Here is a 25,790-nt window from a genome sequence, read left to right on the forward strand (position 1 = left end):
CCTTAAGAGCTTCCCTGCTGACATACCGAAGTCTAGAATTCCACTATTTCTCAACGCCCAACCTCATTGAAACATATAAGATTGTTACTGGTTTGGACACGCTAGAGGCAGCAAACATGTTCCCGATGTTGGGGGAGTCCAGAACCAGGGGCCACAGTTTAATAATAAGGGAGTAAGCCATTTAGAACGGAGACGAGGAAACACTTTTTCTCACAGAGAGTGGCGAGTCTGCGGAATTCTCTGCCTCAGAGGGCGGTGGAGGCTGGTTCTCTGGATGCTTTCAAGAGAGAGCTAGATAGGGCTCTTAAAAATAGCAGAGTCAGGGGATATGGGGAGAAGGCAGGAACGGGGTACTGATTGGGGATGATCAGCCATGATCACAATGAATGGCGGTGCTGGCTTGAAAGACCGAATGGCCTACTCCTGCACCTCCTAAATCTATTATTTATTGTCTCACCTGTGAAAATATGTTCTTCTGGCCAGGATTGTATCCTTGCAGTATTTCGTGCAGCTTCTGTAGACAATGCACCACCTTTTTCTGGTTTTCATCGTGTTTTATAACTCCTTGTCTCACCAAGGATTCGTAGTTTTGCAAAGGGCCTTCAATATTTGGTGCAAGGTTGGAGTCCTTCTGAGGAATTCCCGTCTCAGAAGCAGCAGTAGTTGTGTAACCTAGAAAATAGCAACAAATTATACGGGTCACTCGGATATTCAACTGACTGGCATGTGCAGTTAAGAACATAGAACAGAACAGCTCAAGATCTGGCCCTTCGGCCCACAATATCTGTTCCGTTCGACGGCACTGGGCCTGTATTTACTGTAGTTTAGAAGGATGAGGGGCCCCCTCTTTGAAACTTACCAATTGGCCTGGATGGAGTGGATGTTTCTACTATAGACAATAGACAAAAGGTGCAGGAGTAGGCCATTTGGCCCTTCGAGCCAGCATCGCCATTCAATGTGATCATGGCTGATCATCCCCAATCAGTACCCGGTTCCTGCCTTCTCCCCATATCCCCTGACTCCGCTATTTTTAAGAGCCCTATCTAGCTCCCTCTTGAAAGCATCCAGAGAACCTTCCTCCACCGCCGTCTGAGGCAGAGAATTCCACAGACTCACCGCACTCTGTGAGAAAAAGTGTTTCCTTGTCTCCGTTCTAGTGGGAGAGTCTAGGAGCAGAGATCATAGCCTCAGAATTAAAGGACGTTCCTTTCGGAATTGTCCCTAGTGTGTGTAGGATAGTGTTTGTGTGCGGGGATCGCTGGTCGGCACGGACCCGGTGGGCTGAAGGGCCTGTTTCCGCACTGTATCTAAAACTAAAAATAAATCCTATTTTGGATCAAAATTGGACATTGCGCCATTTCGATTAAAGTTTAGATTAAAATTCATCATTGTGACTTATTGTATCAATGGGACATGTTAACATTGAGCATCAGTACTGCACGGGAACAGGCCATTCGGCCCATAATGTTTTTGCCGAACATTATGCCCAGTTGAAATGATCTCATTTGCCTGCACGTGATCCACATCCCCCCCATTCCCTGCTTATCCATGTGCCTGTCTAACCACTTCTTAAAGACCACCATCACATCTGCCTCCACCACCACCCCCGGCAGCGCATTCCATGCACTCACTAAAAAACTCTGCGTATAAAACTTGCTCTGCACATCTCCATTCAACATTCAACGTGTTTCTAGCTTCAGGTTCCTGGGAATCAACATCTCCGATGACCTCTCTTGGACCCACAATACCTCTACTCTGATCAAGAAGGCTTTCATCAGCGTCTCTTCTTCCTGAGGAGACTGAAGATGGTCCATCTGTCTCCTCAGATCCTGGTGAACTTCTACCGCTGCACCATCGAGAGCATCCTTACCAACTGCATCACAGTATGGTATGGCAACTGCTCTGTCTCCGACCGGAAGGCATTGCAGAGGGTGGTAAAAATTGCCCAGCGCATCACCGGTTCCTCGCTCCCCTCCATTGAGTCTGTCCAAAGCAAGCGCTGTCTGCGGAGGGCGCTCAGCATCGCCAAGGACTGCTCTCACCCCAACCATGGACTGTTTACCCTCCTACCATCCGGGAGGCGCTAACAGGTCTCTCCGTTGCCGAACCAGCAGGTCGAGGAACAGCTTCTTTCCGGCGGCTGTCACTCTACACAACAACGTACCTCGGTGACTGCCAATCACCACCCCCCCCCCCCCCCCCCCCCCGACACTTATTATTATTTATTCAAATCGTTTGCTATGTCGCTCTTCCAGGGAGATGCTAAATGCATTTCGTAGTCTCTGTACTGTACACTGACAATGACAATTAAAATTGAATCTGAATCTGAACATTCACCCTCTCACATTATAACTAAGCCCTCTAGTGTGACCCTGGGGAAAAAAAATGTTCTGACTGTCTACCCTATCTGTGCCTCCCATCATTTTATATACTTCTAGCAAAGTCTCCCCTCAACCTCCGACGCTCCGGAGAAAACAATCCAGGTCTCTCCAACCTCTCCCTGTAGCTGAAATCTGCTGATCCGGGCAGCATTCCGGGAAACCTCCTCTGCTCCCTCTCCAAAACCTCCACATCTTTCCTGTAATGCAGCGACCACAACTGCACACTTTTTCTCAAAGAGAGTTGTGAGTGTGGAATTCTGTGCCTCAGAGGGTGGTGGAGGCCGGTTCTCGTTTGAAGAGAGAGCTAGATAGGGCTCTTAAAGATAGCGAGGCAGGGGATTATGGGGAGAAGGCAGGAATGGGGTACTGATTGGGGATGATCAGCCATGATCCCATTGAATGGCGGTGCTGGCTCGAAGGGCCGAATGGCCTACTCCTGCACCTATTGTTTATTGCATGCAATACTCCAAATGTGGCCAAGCCAAAGTCCTTTGGAGCTGCATCAAGACCCCATGCCTTGTATTCAATGCCCCTACCAATGAAGGCAAGCATACCGTATACAAGGCCTGACCCATGAACTTGAACTCCAAGATCCCTCTGCACATCACTGTTGTTAAGGGTCTTGCCATTAAACTGTATTCTCTCACACATTCAACCTTCCAAAGTGCAACACCTTACCTCCGCTCAGGTTAAACTACACCTGCCTTTTCTCTGCCCATTTCAGCAGCTGGTCTACTTTCCACTGTATTGTCTAACGGGCCTGTCCCACGAGAATGCGGCAAACACGACCTAACGTGGTCGCTTGAGCCGTACGGCCTCGCAGGGCCGGTCCCACTTCGACTGCCGGTGCCGTAGGGAGTTGTCTGGAGCTGGTCCCGACATCGCGTGGGGCTCCGAAAAACTGACCGCGTTCAAAAATTCCGCAGCCGCCTCGACGCCGTTCGCACCGCCTCAACGGACATATGCAGCGTCTCGACACCGGACACAGCGTCTTGACGCCGTACGTCACGCGTGAACTTCCCGCGGACTTCGCTCGAACTTCACGTCACTCACTCGACCTCTGAGCGACCCCCGCTTCCGGTTTGGTCGCGCTCGCCGCATGCAGTCGCATGCTCGTGGGACCGGCCCTTCACAGCCTTCCTCATTGACTTTGGACTTTGGAGATGCAGCACGGAAACAGGCCCTTCAGCCCACCGAATCCACGCCGACCAGCGATTACCCTGCACACGAACATTATCCTACACATGACAACATTACAATTTTTTTTTTATAACCAAAGTCAATTAACTGACACGTTTGGAGCGTGGGATGAAACAGGAGCACTCGGTGAAAAGCCACGCGGTCACGGGGAGAAGGTACAAACTCCTACAGACTTTTCACGCTTCTGTACCCCTTGCTTGACGGGAGAGGGGAGGAGTGAGACTGGTCCTGAACTATGCTGACGGTTCATCATCGGTCTTCTCAATGTTCAGTAACTTGGAGTTACTGAACTTCCCGCGGTCTAGGCTTAAGCTCAGGGGCGACCGCGCCTTTGTGGTTGCAGCTCCTAGACTGTGGAACAGCATCCCTCTTCCCATCAGAACCGCCCCTCCATCGACTCCTTTAAGTCGACACAAAAAGCTCATCTTTACTCTCAAGCCTTTCTTGACATCCTCTGAGCGAGGGCTATGTGTATGTAGTGATGTATGTATTTAATCTATGAACCATTGTTGTATAACGTTAGTACCTCCACGAATGTAAAGCACTTTGGCCAATGAGAGTTGTTTTTTAAATGTCCTATTGAAATAAAAATGATTTGACTTGACTTTCTCACAATGACTTGTAGAAACCTGCAAACTTGCAGCAAAGGAATGTACGGAGCAGAACTGAGTGTTAAATTGCTAATTGAGTTTGAAACAACCCAGGAGTGAGAGGATGGTTACCTCTTTAGTGAAGGTAGAAAGTAGCTAATGACTCAGTCATAGAGTCATGCAGCACGCAATCAGTCCCTCCAGCTCGTAGAAACATAGAAAATTGGTGCAGGAGTAGGCCATTCGGCCCTTCGAGCCTGCACCGCCATTCAATATGATCATGGCTGATCATCCAACTCAGTATCCTGTACCTGCCTTCTCTCCATACCCCCTGATCCCTCTAGCCACAAGGGCCACATCTAACTCCCTCTTAAATATAGCCAATGAACTGGCCTCAACTACTTTCTGTGGCAGAGAATTCCACAGATTCACCACTCTCTGTGTGAAAAAGAAAATGCTCATCTCGGTCCTAAAAGACTTTCCCCTTATCCTTAAACTGTGACCCCTTGTTCTGGACTTCCCCAACATCGGGAACAATCTTCTTGCATCTAGCCTTCCAACCCCTTAAGAATTTTGTAAGTTTCTATAAGATTCCCCCCCTCAATCTTCTAAATTCTAGCGAGTACAAGCTGAGTCTATCCAGTCTTTCTTCATATGAAAGTCCTGACATCCCAGGAATCAGTCTGGTGAACCTTCTCTGTACTCCCTCTATGGCAAGAATGTCTTTCCTCAGATTAGGAGACCAGAACTGTACGCAATACTCCACCGCAGTAGCTCACCTCGTCCACGCCAACCAAGATGCCCCATCTACACCGATCCTATTCCCCTGTGTATGGCATATGTCCCTCTAAACATTCTCTATCCAAGTTTAGTTTAGTTTATTGTCACATATACCGAGGTACAGTGAAAAGCTTTAGTTGCGTGCTAACCAGTCAGCAGAAAGACATGATTACAATCAAGCCATTCACAGTGTATAGATACATGGTAAAGGGGAGGCAATTTAAGACTGAGGTGAGAAAAAAATGTTTTCACCCAGAGAGTTATGAATTTGTGGGATTCCCTGCCACAGAGGCCAAGTCACTGGATGGATTTAAGAGAGTGTTAGATAGAGCTCTAGGGGCTGGTGGAATCAAGGGATGTGGGGAGAAGGCAGGCATGGGTTATTGATTGTGGACGACCAGCCATGATCACAATGAATGGTGGTGCTGGCTCGAAGGGCCGAATGGCCTCCTACTGCACCTAGTTTCTTTGTTTCTATGATAAAGGGAAATAACATGAAATAACATGAGTCTGCGGAATTCTCTGCCTCAGAGGGCGGTGGAGGCGGGTTCTCTGGATACTTTCAAGAGAGAGCTAGATAGGGCTCTTAAAGATAGCGGAGTCACGGGATATGGGGAGAAGGCAGGAACGGGGTACTGATTGGGGATGATCAGCCATGATCACATTGAATGGCGGTGCTGGCTCGAAGGGCCGAATAGCCTACTCCTGCACCTATTGTCTATTAAATGGGGTGGGAGATTGCAACCTTCATGTGGTCCGCCCTGTTTCGACGAACGCAATCAACCCAGCGTGCACAATCAAATAGAACAAGTTGTCTACTTGTGCACGCCATACGCAAGAGGAAGAAGGTTATTGAATGACGTTTAGTGCAAGATAAACCCAGTAAAGTCCGATCAAAGGTACACAAAAATGCTGGAGAAACTCAGCGGGTGCAGCAGCATCTATGGAGCGAAGGAAATAGGCAACGTTTCGGGCCGAAACCTCCATAGATACTGCTGCACCCACTGAGTTTCTCCAGCATTTTTGTGTACCTTCGATTTTCCAGCATCTGCAGTTCCTTCTTAAACACAAAGTCCAATCAAATATAATCCGAGGGTCTCCAATGAGGTGGATAGTAGCTCGGGACTCAGTGCCTGCCTCAACTACCTCCTGATTGAAAGATGAAACTGGATATCCATTTATACACTCCTGGCATTTCAAGAGTTCCCCCTTCAGGGTGTAATCATGCTTGTAAGCCACGATTACCTTATTATACGTTTGATCTCGCTTGAGTTTGAAAGGGAGCAAGTCAAAGCATTAACCACATTGCTTTGTACTAATAAAAAGAGGCGGCAAACGTGACAGGAACTAATTGCATTGCTGGGTAAAGTAATACACCTGGATACCAGAAGTTACCAGAATGCCACTTGAATCTTTGGACCAAAGGAATGTGGTTGATGGTTTCATTCATGAACCAAGTCAGGTGAAAACCCGTGGTGGATTATTTATAGAACCAGAGATCGCAGGTCTCACATATGAGCCAGGCTGTGTGAATCTGAGGTAGAACCACACCGGAACTGGTTGAAAGACTTCCCTATTGTTGGATTCAGTTCAGTTCATTGTCACGTGTACCAAGGTACAGTGAAAATCTTTTGTTGCGTGGTGGCAGTCAATACATGATTACATGAAAGACAATACATGATTACAATCGAGCCCTTTACACCGTATAGATATATGATAAGGGAATAGTATTTAGTGCTAGATAAAGCCAGTAAAGTCTGATCAAAGACTTAGATAGAAACATAGAAAATAGGTGCAGGAGTAGGCCATTCGGCCCTTCGAGCCTGCACCGCCATTCAATGTGATCATGGCTGATCATCCAACTCAGTATCCTGTACCTGCCTTCTCTCAATACCCCCTGATCCCTTTAGCCACAAGGGCCACATCTAACTCCCTCTTAAATATAGCCAATGAACTGGCCTCAGCTACCTTCTATGGCAGAGAGTTCCAGAGACTCACCACTCTCTGCGTGAAAAATGTTTTTCTCATCTCGGTCCCAAAGGATTTCCCCTTTATCCTTATGAAGATGGTAGCGTGCGGGATTGTAGGTTGATTGGTCCGCTGTAAACTACCCTCAGTGTGTAGGGAGTGGATGGGATAGTGGGATCACAGTCAGCAGAAAGACAATACATGATTACAATCGTGCCGTTTATAGTGGACAGATACATGATAATTGGAGGTGTTTTTGAGAGACCATGGAGTAGGGAGTGGTATCAACCCTATGAATGGATATCCGATAATCTCTACTGCTAAACAAGCATGTATGCATAACCGGATTAAGCCTGAAGAAAGGCTATTTGAAATTATGAAACTGTACACTGTTTGTGGGTGATAGGAAGAGATGACAAACTTGAAATATCGTAAGTTCATAAGTCATAGGAGCAGTAGGGCGGGCACGGTGGCGTAGCGGTAGACTTGCTGCCTCAAGGGCCTGTCCCACTCGGTGATTTTTTCGGCAACTGCCGGCGTCATATCAGTATCGCCAAAAGATTTTGAACATTTCAAAAAATCCAGCGGTGACAAAAAAAAAGTTGCGACGCTTGAAAAAAAATACCGCGCGCCAATACGCTGCGAATTGTTTGGTGACCTGATATGTCAGTCAATGATGGCGGCCGTTGCCGGAAAAAATCGGCATGTGGGACAGGCCCTTTACAACGCTTGCAGCGCTGGAGACCCACGTTTGATCCTGACTACGGGAGCTGTCTGTACGGAGTTTGTACGTTCTCCCCGTGACCGCGTGGGTTTTCTCCGAGATCTTCGGTTTCTTCCCACACTCTAAAGACGTGCAGGTTTGTAGGTTATTGAGCTGTAAATTGTCCCTAGTATGTGTAAGACATGTGTTAATGTGCAGGGAATCGCTGGTCGGTGCGGACTTGGTGTGGCCGAAGGGCCTGTTTCTGCGCTGTATCTCTAAACTAAACTAAACTATAATTAGGCTATTCTGCTTATCAAGTCTACTTCACCATTCAATCATGGCTGACCTATCTTTCCCTCTCAATGCCATTCTCCTGCCTGCTCCCCATAACCCCTGACACCCATACTATTCAAGAATCTGTCAATCTCCGTCTTAAAAATATCAACAAATTCCACAGATTTGCCATTCTGTGACTGAAGAAATTCCTCCTCATCTTTCTAAAGGTAGATCCTTTTATGCTGTAAAGGAGACAAGAAATGGCAGAGGCTGGAATCTTTAGCAAAACACAAAGTGCTGGAGGAACTCAGCAGGTCAGGCAACATCTGCGGAGGGAATTGGCTTTCCAATTGATTTTGAACAAAATGACTATGAAACACTCTGAACTCTGCAATGTGGGAGGAAGCCAGAGTACCCAGAGGAAACCCACATGGTCTCAGGGAGAACATGCAAAGTGCACACAGACTGCACCTGAGGTCAGGAGCGGACCCCGGTCTCTGACGCTGTGAGGCCTCAGCTATACCTATTGTGAGTGTGCTGCTCCACTGTGCTGCCTCCCTGGTCATGCTGAAACAGAGGGAGAAGTTCTCCTGGAAGGAGTTTAATGCCAAGATGAGAATTTTGTTTTAAACACAAACCATCAAACATCAAACTATTAAACATCGATTTTTTCTAGTCAAAGGGTGGTGAATCTGTGGAATTCTTTGCCACAGAAGTTTGTGAAGCCGTCAATGGATATTTTTAAGGCAGAGATTTAAGGCAGGTGGGCAGCACGGTGGTGCAGCGGTAGAGTTGCTGCCTTACAACGATTGCAGCACCGGAGACCCGGGTTCGATCCCGACTACGACCAGAGTTTGTACGTTAAGACTGAGGTGAGAAGAAAACATTTTCACCCAGAGAGTTGTGAATTTGTGGAATTCCCTGCCACAGAGGGCAGTGGAGGCCAAATCACTGGATGGATTTAAGAGAGAGTTAGATAGAGCTCTAGGGGCTATGGAGAGAAGGCAGACAAGGGTTATTGATTGGGGATGATCAGCCATGATCACAATGCTGGCTTGAAGGGTCGAATGGCCTCCTCCTGCAAATATTTTCTATGTTTCTATGTTCTCCCCATGACCGCACAAGTTTCCCCTGAAATCTTCGGTTTCCTCCCACACACCAAAGACATACAGGTATGTAGATTAATTGGCTTTGTGTGTGCATAAACTGCCCCTAGTAGTAGGATTGTGTTAATGTGCGGGGATCACTGGTTAGCGCGGACTCGTTGGGCAGAAGGGCCTGATTCTGCACTGCATCTCCGCCATTCAATCATGACTGATCTATCTTTCCCTCTCAACCCCATTCTCCTGTCTTCTCCCCATAACCCCCGACACCCGTACTAATCAAGAATCTATCTATCTATGCCTTAAAAATATCCATTGGCTGGGCCTCCACAGTCTTCTGTGGCAATGAATTCCACAGATTCACCACCCTCTGATCAAATAAATCTCCCCTTATCTCCTTCCTAATGGGGCATCCTTTAATTCTGAGACCTCTGATCCTAGACTCTCCCACTAGTGGAAACATCCTCTCCATATCCACTCTATCCAGGCCTTAACAGGTGATGTTTCAGAAAAGAGAGCTGAAGGAGGGACAAAGAAGGATGAAGTGAGGTGTTAAATGATTTTATCCCTCCCGACATATTGAGACACAAGAGACTGCAGATGCTGGAATCTTAAGCAGAACATAAAGAGTTGGTGTAACTCAATGAGCCAGGCAGCGTTTGTGGAAGGAATGGACAGGTGACATTTCAGGTCGGGACCCTTCTTCAGACAATCGAGTTTAGACTGTTTCCAGAACATTTCCTACCGGCGCCTTTCAGCCCGAGAACATCGATTGCTTCCCATCATGAAGCCAATTCTGTGTCCCTTAGCTAGCTCTTGGTCCCATGTTTAGTTTAGAGATACAGCATAGAGACAGGCCCTTCGCCCCAATGACACTATGCTGATCACCAATCACCCGTTCACACCAATGGACAATAGGTACAGGAGGAGGCCATTTGGCCCTTCGAGCCAGCACCGCCATACAATGGCTGATCTGATCCTCACTCGGTACCCCGTTCCTGCCTTCTCCCCATATCCCCTGATTCTGCTATCTTTAAGAGCCCTATTTAGCTCTCTCTTGAAAGCGTCAAGAGAACCGGCCTCCACCGCTCCCTGAGAAAAGAGAATTCCGCACTCACAACTTTGTAGGAAAAAGCGCTTCCTCGTCTCCGTTCTAAATGGCTTACTCCTTATTCTTAAACTGTGGCCCTCTGGTTCTGGACTTGCCCAACAAGTTTTATAAACAATGTACTGCTGGTTTACACCCAAGACAGACGCAAAGTGTTGGGGTAAGCTCAGCAGGTCAGGCAGCATCTCTAGAGATAAAGGATGGGTGATATTTTGAATCGGGAGTCTGAAGATGAGTCAATTTGCTTTGGATTCAACAGCAAGTATGTCCCACAAAGCCAATCACTGAACCTTCTGAATTTTGTAGTCGGCAGGGCAGTACTCTGCATATCGCCAACTTGGACAATTTAACATTTTTATCAAGCCAATTAACCTACAAACCTGTACGTCTTTGGAGTGTGTGGAACCCGAAGATCTCGGCGAAAACCCACGCAGATCACGGGGAGTAAGTAAGTACGTTTATTGGCCAAGTATTCACATACAAGGAATTTGCCTTGGTGCTCCGCCCACAAATAACAACATGACATACAGTGATAGTTACAAATGACTCAGAAAACACTAAACATTAATAATAATAAAACATTAATGATAAAACACCATTGATCAAGCATGTGAACCAACAAAATACAACGTACAGCGTACAAACTCCATACAGACAGCATCTGTAGTCGGGATCGAACCCGGGTCTCTGGCGCTGCATTTTGCTGTAAGGCAGCAACTCTACCATTGCGTCACCATGACTGCCCACTGTTCAAGTAGAAACAAGAAACTGCAGATGCTAGTTAATACCAAAGAGAGACACAAAGTGCTGGCGTAACTCAGCGGGTCTGGCAGCATCTCTGGAGAAAAAGGATGGGCGACGTTTTGGGTCGAGACCCTTCTTCGGACTGCAGTAGGTCTGATGAAGGGGCTCAGCCCGAAACATCGCTCATTCTTTTTCTCCAGAAATGTTGCCAGACCCGCTGAGTTACTCCAGCACTTTGTGTCTATCATGCTAGTTCTGTTATTCCCCCTTTCACATCCACTCCCTTATACACAGGAGGGGTAATTTACAATATTTGCCAAAGTCAATTAACCTACAAACCTGTTTAAGAAGGAACTGCAGATGCTGGAAACCTGCACGTATTTGTGGTGTAGGGGGGAAACCGGAGCTCCCGGAGAAAACCCACGCAGGTCACGGGGAGAAAGTACAGACTCCGTACAGACAGATGAGGGCAGGGATTTTAGCCTCCAAGAAAGGCGACTTAAAAAGCTACAGGCTTCAGTGGGCAAAGCAGCACAGCCAGTATAGGTGCTGCTTCACAACTCCAGGAACCTGGGCTCAATCCTGATGCTTTCTGTGGGGAGTTTGCACGTTCTTCCTGTGACTGCCTGAGTTTCCTCCTGGTGCTCCAGTTTCCTCCCACGTTCCAAACACATTCAGCTACAGTGAATCGCCACAAGTCTGATGGTAAGTGATGGAACCTAGGGTTGTTGGTGTGAATATGCGGAGAACAGATCATAGGGAAATTTACCGAATCAGATTCTGATTAGTTTATTGTCATATGCACCAGGGCGCAATGAGACTTCTTCTTCACATGAAGCTCACAGAGTAAAACCGAATACATGGTAATGATAAATACCACACTAAAGATAATAACGAGTGCAAAACAGCAGAATGGTGCAAATATTGTAGTGCAACTGAAGTGGAGCAAAAAAGATGTTGGTTGGTTGGTTTCTTCAAAATATTCCAAATGGAATTTCGACTGGAGGTGGTGGAGGGAGGTGCACCGTTCCCAGAGGCACTGCAATACTGGGTCGATGTGTGGAGTGGACGGAGCAAGCCCCTATTCCATCTCCCTGTTCCAAACATCAATTTAATATATGGTCCCTAGGAAGGACATTCTTGCCGTAGAAGGAGTACAGAGAAGGTACACCAGGTTTATTCCTGGGATGTCAGGACTTTCATATGAAGAAAGACTGGAACCTACGCTAGAGACCCGGGTTCAATCCTGACTACCGCAGCTTGGTCGATCGCTTCGTGACCAACGTGGATCTTCTCCGAGATCTTCCTTTCCTCCCATACTCCAAAGTCGTATATCTGCTATATTTAAGAGGGAGTTAGATGTGGTCTTTGTGGCTAAAGATATCAGGGGGTATGGAGAGAAGGCAGGGATGGGATACCGAGTTGGATGATCAGCCATGATCATATTGAATGGCGCTACAGGCTTGAAGGGCCGAATGGCCTACTCCTGCACCTATTTTCTATGTTTCTTTGGATAGACTCGGCTTGTACTCGCTAGAATTTAGAAGATTGAGGGGGGATCTTATTGAAACGTACAAAATTCTTAAGGGGTTGGACAGGCTAGATGCAGGAAGATTGTTCCCGATGTTGGGGAAGTCCAGAACAAGGGGTCACAGTTTAAGGATAAAGGGGAAATCTTTTAGGACTGAGATAAGCAAAACATTTTTCACACAGAGAGTGGTGAATCTGTGGAATTCTCTGCCACAGAAGGTAGTTGAGGCCACAGTTCATTGGCTATATTTAAGAGGGAGTTAGATGTGGCCCTTGTGGCTAAAGGGATCAGGGGGTATGGAGAGAAGGCAGGTACAGGATACTGAGTTGGATGATCAGCCATGATCATATTGAATGGCGGTGCAGGCTCGAAGGGCCGCATGGCCTACTCCTGCACCTATATTGTATGTTTCTATAAGGGAGGTATCAGATATTAAACTGATAAGAACAAATACTACATTTGATCTTAGCCAAAAGGCCGAGAAGCGATACCAGTGTACAATGATGGAATACTGAATGAGGTTGAGTTGAGTGAAAAACAAAGTACTGGGGGAGGTTACACAAAAAAGCTGGAGAAACTCAGCGGGTGCAGCAGCATCTATGGAGCGAAGGAAATAGGCAACTTTTCGGGCCGAAATCCTTCTGGAAATAGGCAACTTTTCGGGCCGAAATCCTTCTGGAAATAGGCAACGTTTCGGGCCGAAACCCTTACGGGTTTCGTCCCGAAACGCTGCCTATTTCCTTCACTCCATAGATGCTGCTGCACCCGCTGAGTTTCTCCAGCTTTTTTGTGTAACCTTCGATTCTCCAGCACCTGCAGTTCCCTCTTAAACAAAGTACTGGGGGATCTCAGTAAGACAGACGTCACCCGTGGTGAGGATCGAACCCGGGTCTCGGGCGACTCTACCGACTGTGGTCGCGGGTTAATAAACGCTGACTACCCGCCTCCCATTGAGTCAACCGTCCTCACCTCTCAGCGAGCAGGAGCAGGGCCCGGGCGGCCAGGACCAGGACCAGGACCGACAGAGACAGTGACAGTGGCCGCCCCGCAGCAGCAGCAGCAGCGACCAGGGCCGGGGCCAGGACCGGGGCCTACAGTGACCGCCCCGCAGCAGCAGCAGCGACCAGGGCCAGGGCCGGGGCCGGGACTCGGCAGCAGCAGCGACAGCGCAGCCTACAGTGACCGCCCCGCAGCAACAACAGCGGCGACAGCAACAACGCGGCCCCGCGGCCAACGGCGACCAAGGGCGTCCTGGGCGCCGCCATCTTGACACTCGCAACAAGAACAAACTTTATTGGTCGTGTCGCTGTGGCTCTGGGTTGACCTTGTTGCCATCAAAGACTCTTGGATGTCTTGGTCCAAAATATTCCAAATCAGGAATTTAAACTGGAGGTGGTGGAGGGAGGACTTAGAAGAAAAGGTACAATTTGATTTAATAGATATTTTACAAAAGAATTCATATAAGTGCTATCAAATCCTATTGCTTTTCTCAGGGTAACCAATTTGTTTGGAAAGGTATAGCAATGTTACAAAATTTTGAGATTTAAAAAATCAAGTCTGTAATTTATCCCATCAGATAAAGCATAAAAAGAAGTTTAATTTGACACCTAATTCACTTTCATATCTCATGTATTTAAAAAGTTATGGCCATTTTCATACTCGGAAATTAGCATCTTGTTCCCTATTGATTTTCTATGGACATAACAAAAAAGCTGTGATCGTGTGCTGTCAAAAAGGCCATAACCTTCTTAAAAATTAAGAGAACTGAATGAAATTTTCAGTTATCGTAGATTGAACCATTCTGAAACAAATATAAAATAATCGGCCCGAAACGTTGCCTATTTCCTTCGCTCCATAGATGCTGCTGCACCCGCTGAGTTTCTCCAGCTTTTTTGTGTAACCATAAAATAATCTTACTTGGATGACCTGAAATTAAAACATATAATTAGTTAGTTACCCAAGTGTAGATAATTTCAAACTTCAATTACTAGATCTAAACATCTATCCATTTCTTAATAAATGATTAACATTTTAAATAGCCTAAGTGTCCAAATAATATTCATAAATAATTCTCAATAAAACATGATTTTGAAATCTCATTTACATTAATTTATAGGCCAAATGGAAGGAATTTGGTGTTCAATTGCTGTAAATTAAAGTCCATTTTAAATCAGCTTTCTAGTGGGTTCCTGTGAACGCGCTGGTTTAGAACGTTCACATTGTGCTGGATTTGTACCCTCAAATGCCCAGAAAAATACTGCGGGATATAAAGAGCCCAAAATTAGCTACTCGAAATAGTAACTTTGTATAAAGGGTTCTAAAGAAGCCCTTTTTAATGTAAAAATAAGGTACATACCTTTAATTGTTTGCTTTATAAAACCCTGGGGCTACGAGAGGTCGCGGGTTTAGAGAGTGATTTTTAAACTACTATAACTATTATACAAGGCCATAAAAACTAATAATACCTTTTGCGACGGGGTCTTTCAGCGATTTTTCGTTAATGATTTACTAGGCTGATTTTAAACAGCCTAGTAAAAATCGCGTTTTAAACCCGCCCTCTAAACAGCGCCAAAATCACACACACGGGCTGGGGCAGATTCTCAACGACGATTCAGGTAGGTTTTGCAACATACCTAAAAGATATAGGTTATTAGTATATAAGTTATAATGTTATTTGCACTAAAAGGTTGTTTGCCAACCGCCAAAAAAAAACTACATAGAAGGGAGGACTTAAGCCAGGAAGGGTTTTTGTGAAGAAAGAGCTACCTTTGATGGTGGATGGGATGGGATAGATGGGATGGGATGGGATGGGATGGATGGGATGGGATGGGATGGATAGTAGTGAGGAGAGTAGGAATGTGGGGAGAAAGCAGGAATAGGGTAATGATTTTAGATGATATATATATGATTTTAGATCATATTGAATGGCTCGAAGGGCCGAATGGCCTACTCCTGCACCAAAGGATGGACTATGGGAAGAATACAGGGAGGGATGGATGAAGGGATGGGTGAAGGAAGGTGTGAAGGGAGGGAGAGAGGGGTGGAGGCAGGGATGGATGGAAGTGGGGATGGAGGGAGGAATGGGGGTGGTTGAAGGGAGATATTGAATGGAGGGAGATGTAAGGATGGAAACATGATGAATGGAGGGAGGGGTGAAGGGAGGGATGGGGGAAGAGATGGATGGATGGAAAGTAGGAAGGAAGGGAGGGATAGAAACATAGAAAATAGGTGCAGGAGGAGGCCATTCGGCCCTTCATTGTTATCTTGGCGGACCATCCACAATCAGTAACCCGCTCCTACCTTCTGCCCCATATCCCTTGATTCTGCTAGCCCCTAGAGCTCCATCTAACTCTCTTTTAAATTCATCCAGTGAATTGGCCTCCACTGCCCTCTGTGGCAGAGAATTCCACAACTTTAGAACTCTCTGGATGAAAAAGTTTTTTCTCATCTCAGTTTTAAATAGCCTCCTCTTTATTCTTGGACTGTGGCCCCCTGGTTCTGGACTTCCCCAACATTGGGACCCTTTTTCCTGCATCTTGCTTGTCCAGTCCTTTTATAATTTTATATGGTTCTATAAGATATCCTCTCATCCTTCTAAATTCCGAGTGAATACAAGCCCAGTCTTCCCAATCTTTCCTCATATGACAGTTCTGCCATCCTGGGGATCAATCTCGTGAACCTACGCTGCACTCCCTCAATAGCAAGGATGTCCTTCCTCAAATTAGGCTGGATGGAAGGGGGTGGATAGATAAATGGAGGGATGAATGGATAGTGGGAAGGATGGATGGAGAGAATACAGTAGAAAACATGATGCTCAAGATGGAAGTCAAGAGAGTCAAGAGTGTTTTATTGTCATTAGTTTAGTTTATTAGCAGGTTATTATTGTCAGATCTACTGACGTAAAAAAAAGCTTTTTGTTGCATGCCATCCAATCAAAGAAAATACTATACATGATTACAATCAAGCCGTCCACTGTACAGGAAAAGGATAGAGTATAATGTTTAGTGTCTGATAAAGTCTGATTAAAGATAGTTCAGGGTATATTCACCGGTTCAATAACCGGTTCCTCGCCTGCCTGGACTCTACTTAGGATCACAAGCTTGCCCACCTCCAGCCCAGTCCCTCCACTGACTCATTCTAACTTCGATGGGATGTCAGGAAATTACCTCTGTTGAAAGATCATCACCTCTGTCACCCAGAGAGTTGTGAATCTGTGGAATTCTCTGCCACAGAAGGCAGTGGAGGCCAATTCACTGGATGTTTTCAAGAGAGAGCTAGATTTAGTTCTTGGGGCTAACGGAATCCAGGGATATGGGTAAAAAGCAGTAATGGGGTACAGATTTTAGATGATCAGCCATGATCATATTGAATGACGGTGCTGGCTCGAAGGGCCGAATGGCCTACTCCTGCACCTATTTTTCTATGTTCTATGTTTCTAAGTGAGAGGACCGGTTCAGATGCTGATAACAGCCATCCAGAAACGTCCCAAGATGGAACAATGAAATTCTTACCTGCAGCAGCACAACAGATATATAAACATATCTCAGTAGACTGAGCACTCAGCCAGGTGGATGGAGTGCCTTGGCTGGCAGGAGCAAGTTGGGCCAAAGGACCTGTTTCCATGAGGAAACAAAAAAACTGCATGGCTCTATGACTCCAGACATCATAATAAATAGACAGAAGAATAGAAAGAAGATCAAGGTATAAAAACAAACAAACAAACAATACAGTGCAAGGACATGAACAATGACCCCCCGAGACCCCTAGAGGAATTAAGGCAATTTGGAGTTTGGTGTTTAGTTGGAGTTTGTGGTGCTTGATAGCCTGGTGCTCTTGCAGACTCTCTGACAGAATGGAGTAAATCTCCTGATGACCTCTACGGCAGGGCTGGGACACCAACGCCGGGCGATCGACATCGAGATGAGCAGGTTTAAGATGGGCCACCGAAACTGCCTCCTCCTCATCTCATGTCGATAGACGTGGGAGACCCGATCTATGACGAGGGTTCTGCATACACAGTTTAACCCCCGGGTGCCGCTACAAGGGGCAAATTAGAAACATGCACATTTTTGGGATGTGTGACTTTAGTTTTGTGTCCTTAATTATTGTCACGTGTACCGAGTGACAATGTACCGAGGTACAGTGAAAAGCTTTTTGAGGCGTGCTATGCAGTCAGTGACAATACTATACACGATTACAGTCAAGCCATTCACAGTGTACAGACACAGGCTAGACGGCATAATATTTACTGCAAGGTAAAGTCGTTAAAGTCAGAGGAAACCAGCGACAATAGACAATAGGTGCAGGAGTAAGCCATTCGGTCTTTCGAGCCAGTCTTTCAATGCAATCATGGCTGATCATCCCCCAATCAGTACCCCGTTCCTGCCTTTTCCCCATATCCCCTGACTCCGCTATCTTCCGGAGCCCTATCTAGCTCTCTCTTGAAAGCATCCAGAGAACCAGCCTCCACCGCCCTCTGAGGCAGAGAATTCCACAGACTCACCACTCTCTGTGCGAAAAAGTGTTTCCTCATCTCCGTACTAAATGGCTTACCCCTTATTCTTAAACTGTGGCCCCTGGTTCTGGACTCCCCCAACATTTGGAACATGTTTCCTGCCTCTAGCGTGTCCAAACCCCTTAATAATCTTGTTTAAGAAGGAACTGCAGATGCTGGAAAATCGAAGGTACGCAAAAATGCTGGAGAAACTCAGCGGGTGCAGCAGCATCTATGGAGCGAAGGAAATAGGCAACGTTTCGGGTCGGCCCGAAACGTTGCCTATTTCCTTCGCTCCATAGATGCTGCTGCACCCGCTGAGTTTCACCAGCATTTTTGTGTACCCTTAATAATCTTACATGTTTCAATAAGAGCGCCCAGATAAAACCCACGCTGTCTTGGGGAGAACGTGCAAAGTCCACACAGACAGCGATCGAGTCCGGGGTCTCCAGCGCTGCGAGGCAGCAGCTGTGGTGATTTGCAGGTAGATGCAAGGTCAGATTGACTTTAGCCCTGCTTTCCAAATCAGCACCTCATTGTGTTTGTTGATGAGAAAGGAAACCGCGGGCCCCACAGAGATATATTTTTAATTATGTTTAAGAGAGAGGATAGATTTATACTTCCTCGGTCTGTGTACAGTACAACCCAAAACAATTCTTTGCTACCCTTACACTTAACAGAATGAATGCGATCAGGTTTTTCAAAGCACATTGTTGGTTTTTCCACACAGAAAGGGTCACTTTGTGGCCAATGCTCAGTATGAAGGAGGATTAATCACTGGGTTAGTGTTGCCCCTCTTTAAATATAAAGCACGTTTTATTTTATTTGCAGATTTTCCCACATATCCAGTTTATACATACTTTCAATAGAAGCCACTGGCAGGCTGGATCAGTTTCAAGGAAGTCTGAAAGGTATCAATTCCTTTGAAAAATATTGCATTTTACTCAGATAACTATTGAAATTGCTGTTGATTTTCAAAGCTCAGCATTAAAACTGGTATTAACAACAGTTTATGGACTCCTGACATCGGTCTCCATAGAGTATTCATTATCAAATTCCGTACTTTCAAAGGCAGTCTTCTGTTGTCCGAGTAATCCGTGAGTCTTTTGATTTCAATAGGCACCACACACTGCCTGGCTTGTTTCCACAAATGTAATGTTTTTATTATGTGTTGGATTACAGAGCTCTCCTTTACCCCGTGCTTCAAAGTCTCCAAGTCTATCCACTCAAAGCTAAAATCACTGAAATCTTACAGAGCTGGAATCTCAAACTCCAGCAGTAATGAGGATTATAGCTGGCAGCATAACCCTGGGTACGAAGGGTGGAGATGAATTGCAAAAGGAGTTCCCATTCTTGAGTATTATCTGGTGATCTTTGATACTGAGGAAGTTAATGACGCTATTGGCTTCTCAGTTGTAACGCCAGTTGATATAAACTGTGAACACTTGGATGTGACTAATTGGAACACTGGAACTGTATCCGTTCTTGGAGTCATTCAGCATTCTAAGTATTAAAGTCATACTAAGATCGTAGACTTGTTGTCCTTCAAAGAGCATTTAAGTTCTTACCTGCAAATTCTTGATTAATACATGTTGGAGCCATTTATGTTTAGGCTAGTTACTGTTGGCATATTATTTTATTTTGTCGATATATCTTGCCCTATTATTTTTGGACACTTGGGGACAGTCATTAGATGCACAGAGTGGTGTATATATAAGGACATAGGGTGCAGGAAGTTGCGGGCACAGGGAGGGAGAGCATACAGTTCTTATTGGACCACGAACAGAGCAACCAGCTACAACCTGCACGCAAAATAAGGAAAACCTGGTACGTTCATCTCTTTGTTTGTACAACTACTTACTGTCCCTGAATCTAGAAACATAAAAATGGGTTCAGGAGTAGGCCATTCTGCCCTTCGAGCCTGCACCACCATTCAATATGATCATGGCTGATTATCCAACTCAGTATCCTGTACCTGCCTTCTCTCCATACCCCCTGATCCCTTTAGCCACAAGGGCCACATCTAACTCCCTCTTAAATATAGCCAACGAACTGGCCTCAACTACCTTCTGTAGCAGAGAATCTAGCATATTGCCTTTCAAAAAATAGTTATTATGATTATGTAACTAATGATGATATTAATTCTTTCAATATATCCTTCATGTAGAATTTCATAATTGTTTTATACTCCCTCAAATCCCACAAATGTACAGCTGAGAGCATATTGACTGGTCAACATTTTACATTGCTCTGATTAAACTCCATTTGATATTTCTCAACCCATTTCTGGAGCCGATCTATATCCACTGTATACTTTGACAGTCTTCCTCGCAGTCCTCATAGACCCCAGCAAACTCTGCAGACTGACTAGCCAACCCATCATTTACATCCAAGTCATTTGTACACATCATAAACAGCAGAAGTCCCAGCACAGATCCCTGCGGAACTCCACTGGTCACAGATTGCCAATATTGTACGCGAGGCTTGTATACTCTGGAATTTAGAAGGATGAGATGGAATCTTATCGAAACCATTAAATCGAAACCATTGAATCAACTTAGGTTGAATAAGTTAGGTCTTTATTCTCTGGAGCGCAGAAGGTTAAGGGGGGACCTGATAGAGGTCTTTAAAATGATGAGAGGGATAGACAGAGTTGATGTGGACAAGCTTTTCCCTTTGAGAATAGGGAAGATTCAAACAAGAGGACAAGACTTCAGAATTAAGGGACAGAAGTGTAGGGGTAATATGAGGGAGAACTTCTTTACGCAGAGAGTGGTGGCGGTGTGGAATGAGCTTCCAGTGGAAGTGGTGGAGGCAGGTTCATTGGTATCATTTAAAAATAAATTGAATAGGCATATGGATGAGAAGGGAATGGAGGGTTATGGTATGAATGCAGGCAGGTGGGACTAAGGGGAAAACAATTTGTTCGGCATGGACTTGTAGGGCCGAGATGGCCTGTTTCCGTGCTGTAATTGTTATATGGTTATATGGTTAAATGGAAACATTAAGGGTTTTGACATGCTAGAGGCATGAAACATGTTCCCGTTGTTGTGGGAGTCCTGAACCAGGGGTCACAGTTTGAGAATAAGGGGTAAGCCATTTAGAACGGAGATGAGGAAAACCTTTTTCACACAGAGAGTTGTGAGTCTGTGGAATTCTCTGCCTCGGCGGGGCCAATTCTCTGGATGCTTTCAAGAGAGAGTTAAGGGCCTGTCCCACTGGATGAGGTAATTCAAGAGCACTCCCGAGTTTAAAAAAAAAATCAAACTCGTGATAAGCACGTAGAATGTACGTAGCGGGTACGTCGGAGCTCGGGACGTCTCTTAGCGGCTCGTAACGCTAACGGCAGGTACTCGGGTACTAAGCTCGTGAAGACTCGCGAAGATTTTTCAACATGTTGAAAAATGTCCACGAGAGCCCCGAGTAGCTATTACCGTAATTCACCAAGTTCGAATCAGCGGAAACTCGGGATAACCCTTGAATAATGTCTCCTCAGATCCTGGTGAACTTCTACCGCTGCACCATCGAGAGCATCCTTACCAACTGCATCACAGTATGGTATGGCAACTGCTCTGTCTCCGACCGGAAGGCATTGCAGAGGGTGGTGAAAATTGCCCAACGCATCACCGGTTCCTCGCTCCCCTCCATTGAGTCTGTCCAAAGCAAGCGCTGTCTGCGGAGGGCGCTCAGCATCGCCAAGGACTGCTCTCACCCCAACCATGGACTGTTTACCCTCCTACCACCCGGGAGGCGCTACAGGTCTCTCCGTTGCCGAACCAGCAGGTCGAGGAACAGCTTCTTTCCGGCGGCTGTCACTCTACTCAACAACGTACCTCAGTGACTGCCAATCACCAACCCCCCCCCCCCGGACACTTATTATTATTTATTCAAATTGTTTGCTATGTCGCTCTTCAATGGAGATGATAAATGCATTTCGTTGTCTCTGTACTGTACACTGACAATGACAATTAAAATTGAATCTGAATCTGAATCTGAATCTGGATAAGCTCGTACAGTGGGACAGGCCCTTTAGATAGAGCTCTTAAAGATAGCGGAGTCAGTGGATATGGGGAGAAGGTACTGATTGTGGATGATCAGCCATGATCACATTGAATGGCGGTGCTGGCCCGAAGGGCCGAATGGCCTACTCCTGCACCTATTGTCTATTGTCTGTTGTTCTTGCTCTACAACTCTCTTAAATCAACCTTAAGCCAATTCTGAATCCATGCGACCATGTTACTGTTAATCCCATGCAACTTAATCTTCTGGATCAGTCCACCATGGGGGAATTTATCAAATGCCGTACTAAAATCCATGTAGACAACGTCCACTGCCCTACCCGCACCTATCACCATCATAATTTCCTCAAAAAAGTCATTCAAGTTAGTCAACCATCATAAACAACAAAAAAAATAATAGTGCAAAGAAAAAAACGATGTCTATGTAGTTCGGAGCCTATTTGGAGGTTGTGGCGTTTAATAGCCTGATGGCTGTAGGACAGAAGATGTTCCTGATGCTGGATGTTACAGTTTTCAGGCTCCTGTACCTGCTTCCTGATGGCAGGAGTGAAATGGAAGCTTGGCCAGGATGGTGTGGGTCTCGATGATGCCGGCTGCCTTTTTGAGACAGCGACCACTGTAGATACCCCTTCAGTGGCGGGGAGATCAGTACCCGTGATGGGCTGGGCAGTGTTCATTACTGTTTGCAATCTTTGTAACTTTGTCAGTGTCCTTTATGTGGCGACTATTTGCATACCTTGGGTACGCAAGCGACGAATTTCACTGTGACTTGTCACATGTGACAACAAAGTATTCAATCATTCATTCATAAGGTCATAAGTGATAGGAGTAGAATTAGGCCATTCGGCCCATCAATAGACAATAGGTGCAGGAGTAGGTCATTCGGCTCTTCGAGCACAATTCAATGTGATCATGGCTGATCATCCCCAATCAGTACCCCGTTCCTGCCTTCTCCCCATATCCCCTGACTCAGCTCTCTTTAAGAGCCCTATCCAGCTCTCTGTTGAAAGTATCCAGAGAACCGACCTCCACCGCCCTCTGAGGCAGAGAATTCCACAGACTCACAACTCTCTGTGAGAAAAAGTGTTTCCTCATCTCCGTTCTAAATGGCTTACCCCTTATTCTTAAACTGTGGCCCCTGGTTCTGGACTCCCCCAACATCGGGAACTTGTTTCCTGCCTCTAGCGTGTCCAAACCCTTAACAATCTTATATATGTTTCAATAAGATCCCCTCTCATCCTTCTAAACTCCACAGTGTACAAGCCCAGCCACTCCATTCTCTCAGCATATGACAGTCCCGCCATCCCAGGAATTAACCTTGTAAACCTACACTGCGCTTCCTCAATAGCAAGAATGTCCTTCCTCAAATTAGGGGACCAAAACTGCACACAATACTCCAGGTGTGGTCTCACTAGGGCCCTGTACAACTGCAGAAGGACCTCTTTGCTCCTATACTCGACTCCTCTTGTTATAAAGGCCAACATGCCATTTGCTTTCTTCACTGCCTGCTGTTTTTGATACCATTGAGCCACCGTGTTCCCTTATGCTCTCTACACTTTGCCTGTACATGTTCAAGAGACCATTTGTTGACATACTGAGTAGGGTGCATGAATTGAACATTGTGCAAACTTCGGCAAACATCCCAACCTAACTATATAATAGATCATTGACAAAATAGCATTGCACTGATGAAGTATGACCGTCATGTCTTCGAGCTGAGCTATTGATTTGCAACAGTCGCAACCATCAAATGAGACGATTCTGGATGGCAGCAGCGGTGAAGGCAGGGAAAGAACCATGCCAGTGAGCGGGCTGTGGGTTTACCTCCTGCATCCTCGGAGGTGTGCGGGAGGCGAGAGACAGAGTGAATATGGGTCAATGTTGTTCGGAGTAAAGAGGTTCTTCTGCAGTTGTATAGGGCTCTGGTGAGACCACATCTGGAGTATTGTGTACAGTTTTGGTCTCCTAATTTGAGGAAGGACATCCTTGTGATTGAGGCAGTGCAGCGTAGGTTCACGAGATTGATCCCTGGGATGGCGGGACTGGGCTTGTATTCACTGGAGTTTAGAAGGATGAAACGTATACAATTATAAAAGGACTGGACAAGCTAGATGCGGGAAAAATGTTCCCATTGTTGGGCGAGTCTAGAACCAGGGGCCACAGTCTTAGAATAAAGGGGAGGTCAAGACTAAGGTGAGAAAATCGTTTTCACCCAGAGAGTTGTGAATTTATGGAATTCCCTGCCACAGAGGGCAGTGGAGGCCAAGTCACTGGATGGATTTAAGAGAGAGTTAGATAGAGCTCTAGGGGCTAGTGGATATGGGGAGAAGGCAGGCACGGGTTATTGATAGGGGACGGTCAGCCATGATCACAATGAATGGCGGTGCTGGCTCGAAGGGCCGAATGGCCACCTCCTGCGCCTACTTTCTATGTTTCTATGGACTGAGGTTTCAGTGGAGAGGGCCGCTGGAGGCCATGCAGCAGCCTGGGACTCGAGTGGAGCAGTCCCCGCTGTAGAATAGAATAGAATACTTTATTGCCACATGTGACAAGTCACAGTGAAATTCTTTGCTTGCATCCCTTGCCAAGGTCTGCAAATAGTCCCCCATAAAGGCCGCTTACAAAGTTACAGATTCCTGTGCCAAATCCCCCTTTGATCTTCCCCTCCCTCTTGGCGGTTCCCCATGCCGTGTCCTCCTCTGTTGCTTCCCCCAGCTGCGGAGTCTTCACTTCCATGTGTCCGTCCTCGTCAGCCGGTGCCATCATTGACCTCCGCACCGGTCGGCATCTCCGGAAAGCTGTGGGAGGGTGAGCGGACGGATCGGACACGGCCTGCAGTGGCGCGGAGCAGCGGAGCTGTGGTGGTGGACACTGTCAGTATCACCAGGCCAGGCCGTCCCCTGCAACTACCACCCAGTTCCGTTGCCATGACAACGGGCCTTTATGGCCAAGTTACGACTCTACGTTTTTTCACAACTGTGGACTTAAATCTTGCAGGATGGTGCGGAAATGTGGCAACACTTCTGTACTCTCTCAGTGTCACCTACTATTCCTACACGGCACAGTGGGGCAGTGGTAGAGTTGCTGCTTTACAGCACCAGACACCCGGGTTCGATCCTGACTATAGGTGCCGTCTGTATGGAGTTTGTACTTTCACCTCGTGACTGCGTGGGTTTTCTTCAGGTGCTCCGGTTTTCTCCCACACTTCAAAAACATGTACAGATTTGAAGGTTAATTGCCTTCTATAAATTGTAAATCATCCACAGTGAGTGTGGGATAGTGCTAGTGTACAGGGGAAATTGCTGGTCAGTGTGGGCTCGGTGGGCCGAAGGGCCTGTTTAAACTAAACTACACTCTTGTAATTAAGTATGATTGTGCTTACGTATAGTAAGATTTTATGCAAAAAATGAAATTTCACAGTAGCTGGGCATGTGCCAATAAATTGCCATTGAACCATTTTCCTTTGTGTTCACCCAGAATGAAAGGCCTTGGTAGAGTGGACTAGGAGAGGGTGTTTCCACTAGTGGGAGAGTCTAGGACCAGAGAGAGGCCAGAGCCTCAGAATAAAAGGACGTTCCTTCACCATGAAGATGAGAGGGAATCTCTTTAGTCAGAGGGTAGTGAATCTGGAATTCTTTGCTACACACAGTAGTTGAAGCCAAGTGAATGAGTATTTTTAAAGCGGAGATTGACAGGTTGTCGATTAGTAAAGGTGTCAGTCAGCGGTTATGGGACGAAGGCAGGAGAATGGGGTTGAGAGCAAAATATAGATCAGCCATGATGGAATGGAGCAGTAGATTCAATGGGTGGAAGGGCTTAATTCTGCTCCCATGACTTTTTAACATGATGTGAATAATGGAGCAGGCTCAATGGGCTGAATGGCCTAATTC

The 25,790-nt window shown here is 46.2% G+C and overlaps 1 protein-coding gene and 2 pseudogenes across 1 annotated transcript in view; all 3 read right to left on the minus strand.

Moving 5' to 3' along the window:
• Window positions 1-24,663, minus strand: part of afg1lb (AFG1 like ATPase b) — a 127,025-nt gene extending 102,362 nt beyond the window's left edge. Inside the window, exons 1-3 of the mRNA XM_055634930.1 lie at window positions 24,486-24,663; window positions 13,357-13,560; window positions 458-672 (exon numbers count right to left, since the gene is read on the minus strand). Of these exons, the coding sequence (XP_055490905.1) occupies window positions 458-672; window positions 13,357-13,560; window positions 24,486-24,663 (597 nt within the window). The remainder of the gene's footprint in view (window positions 1-457; window positions 673-13,356; window positions 13,561-24,485) is intronic.
• LOC129697748 (U2 spliceosomal RNA) lies at window positions 11,871-12,012 on the minus strand (annotated as a pseudogene).
• On the minus strand, window positions 12,716-12,876 carry LOC129697737 (U2 spliceosomal RNA; annotated as a pseudogene).
• Window positions 24,664-25,790: the final 1,127 nt, after the last annotated feature.

The sequence above is a fragment of the Leucoraja erinacea genome, chromosome 5 (assembly GCF_028641065.1).
Source record: "Leucoraja erinacea ecotype New England chromosome 5, Leri_hhj_1, whole genome shotgun sequence".
In the NCBI taxonomy this organism is placed as follows: Eukaryota; Metazoa; Chordata; class Chondrichthyes; order Rajiformes; family Rajidae; genus Leucoraja; species Leucoraja erinaceus.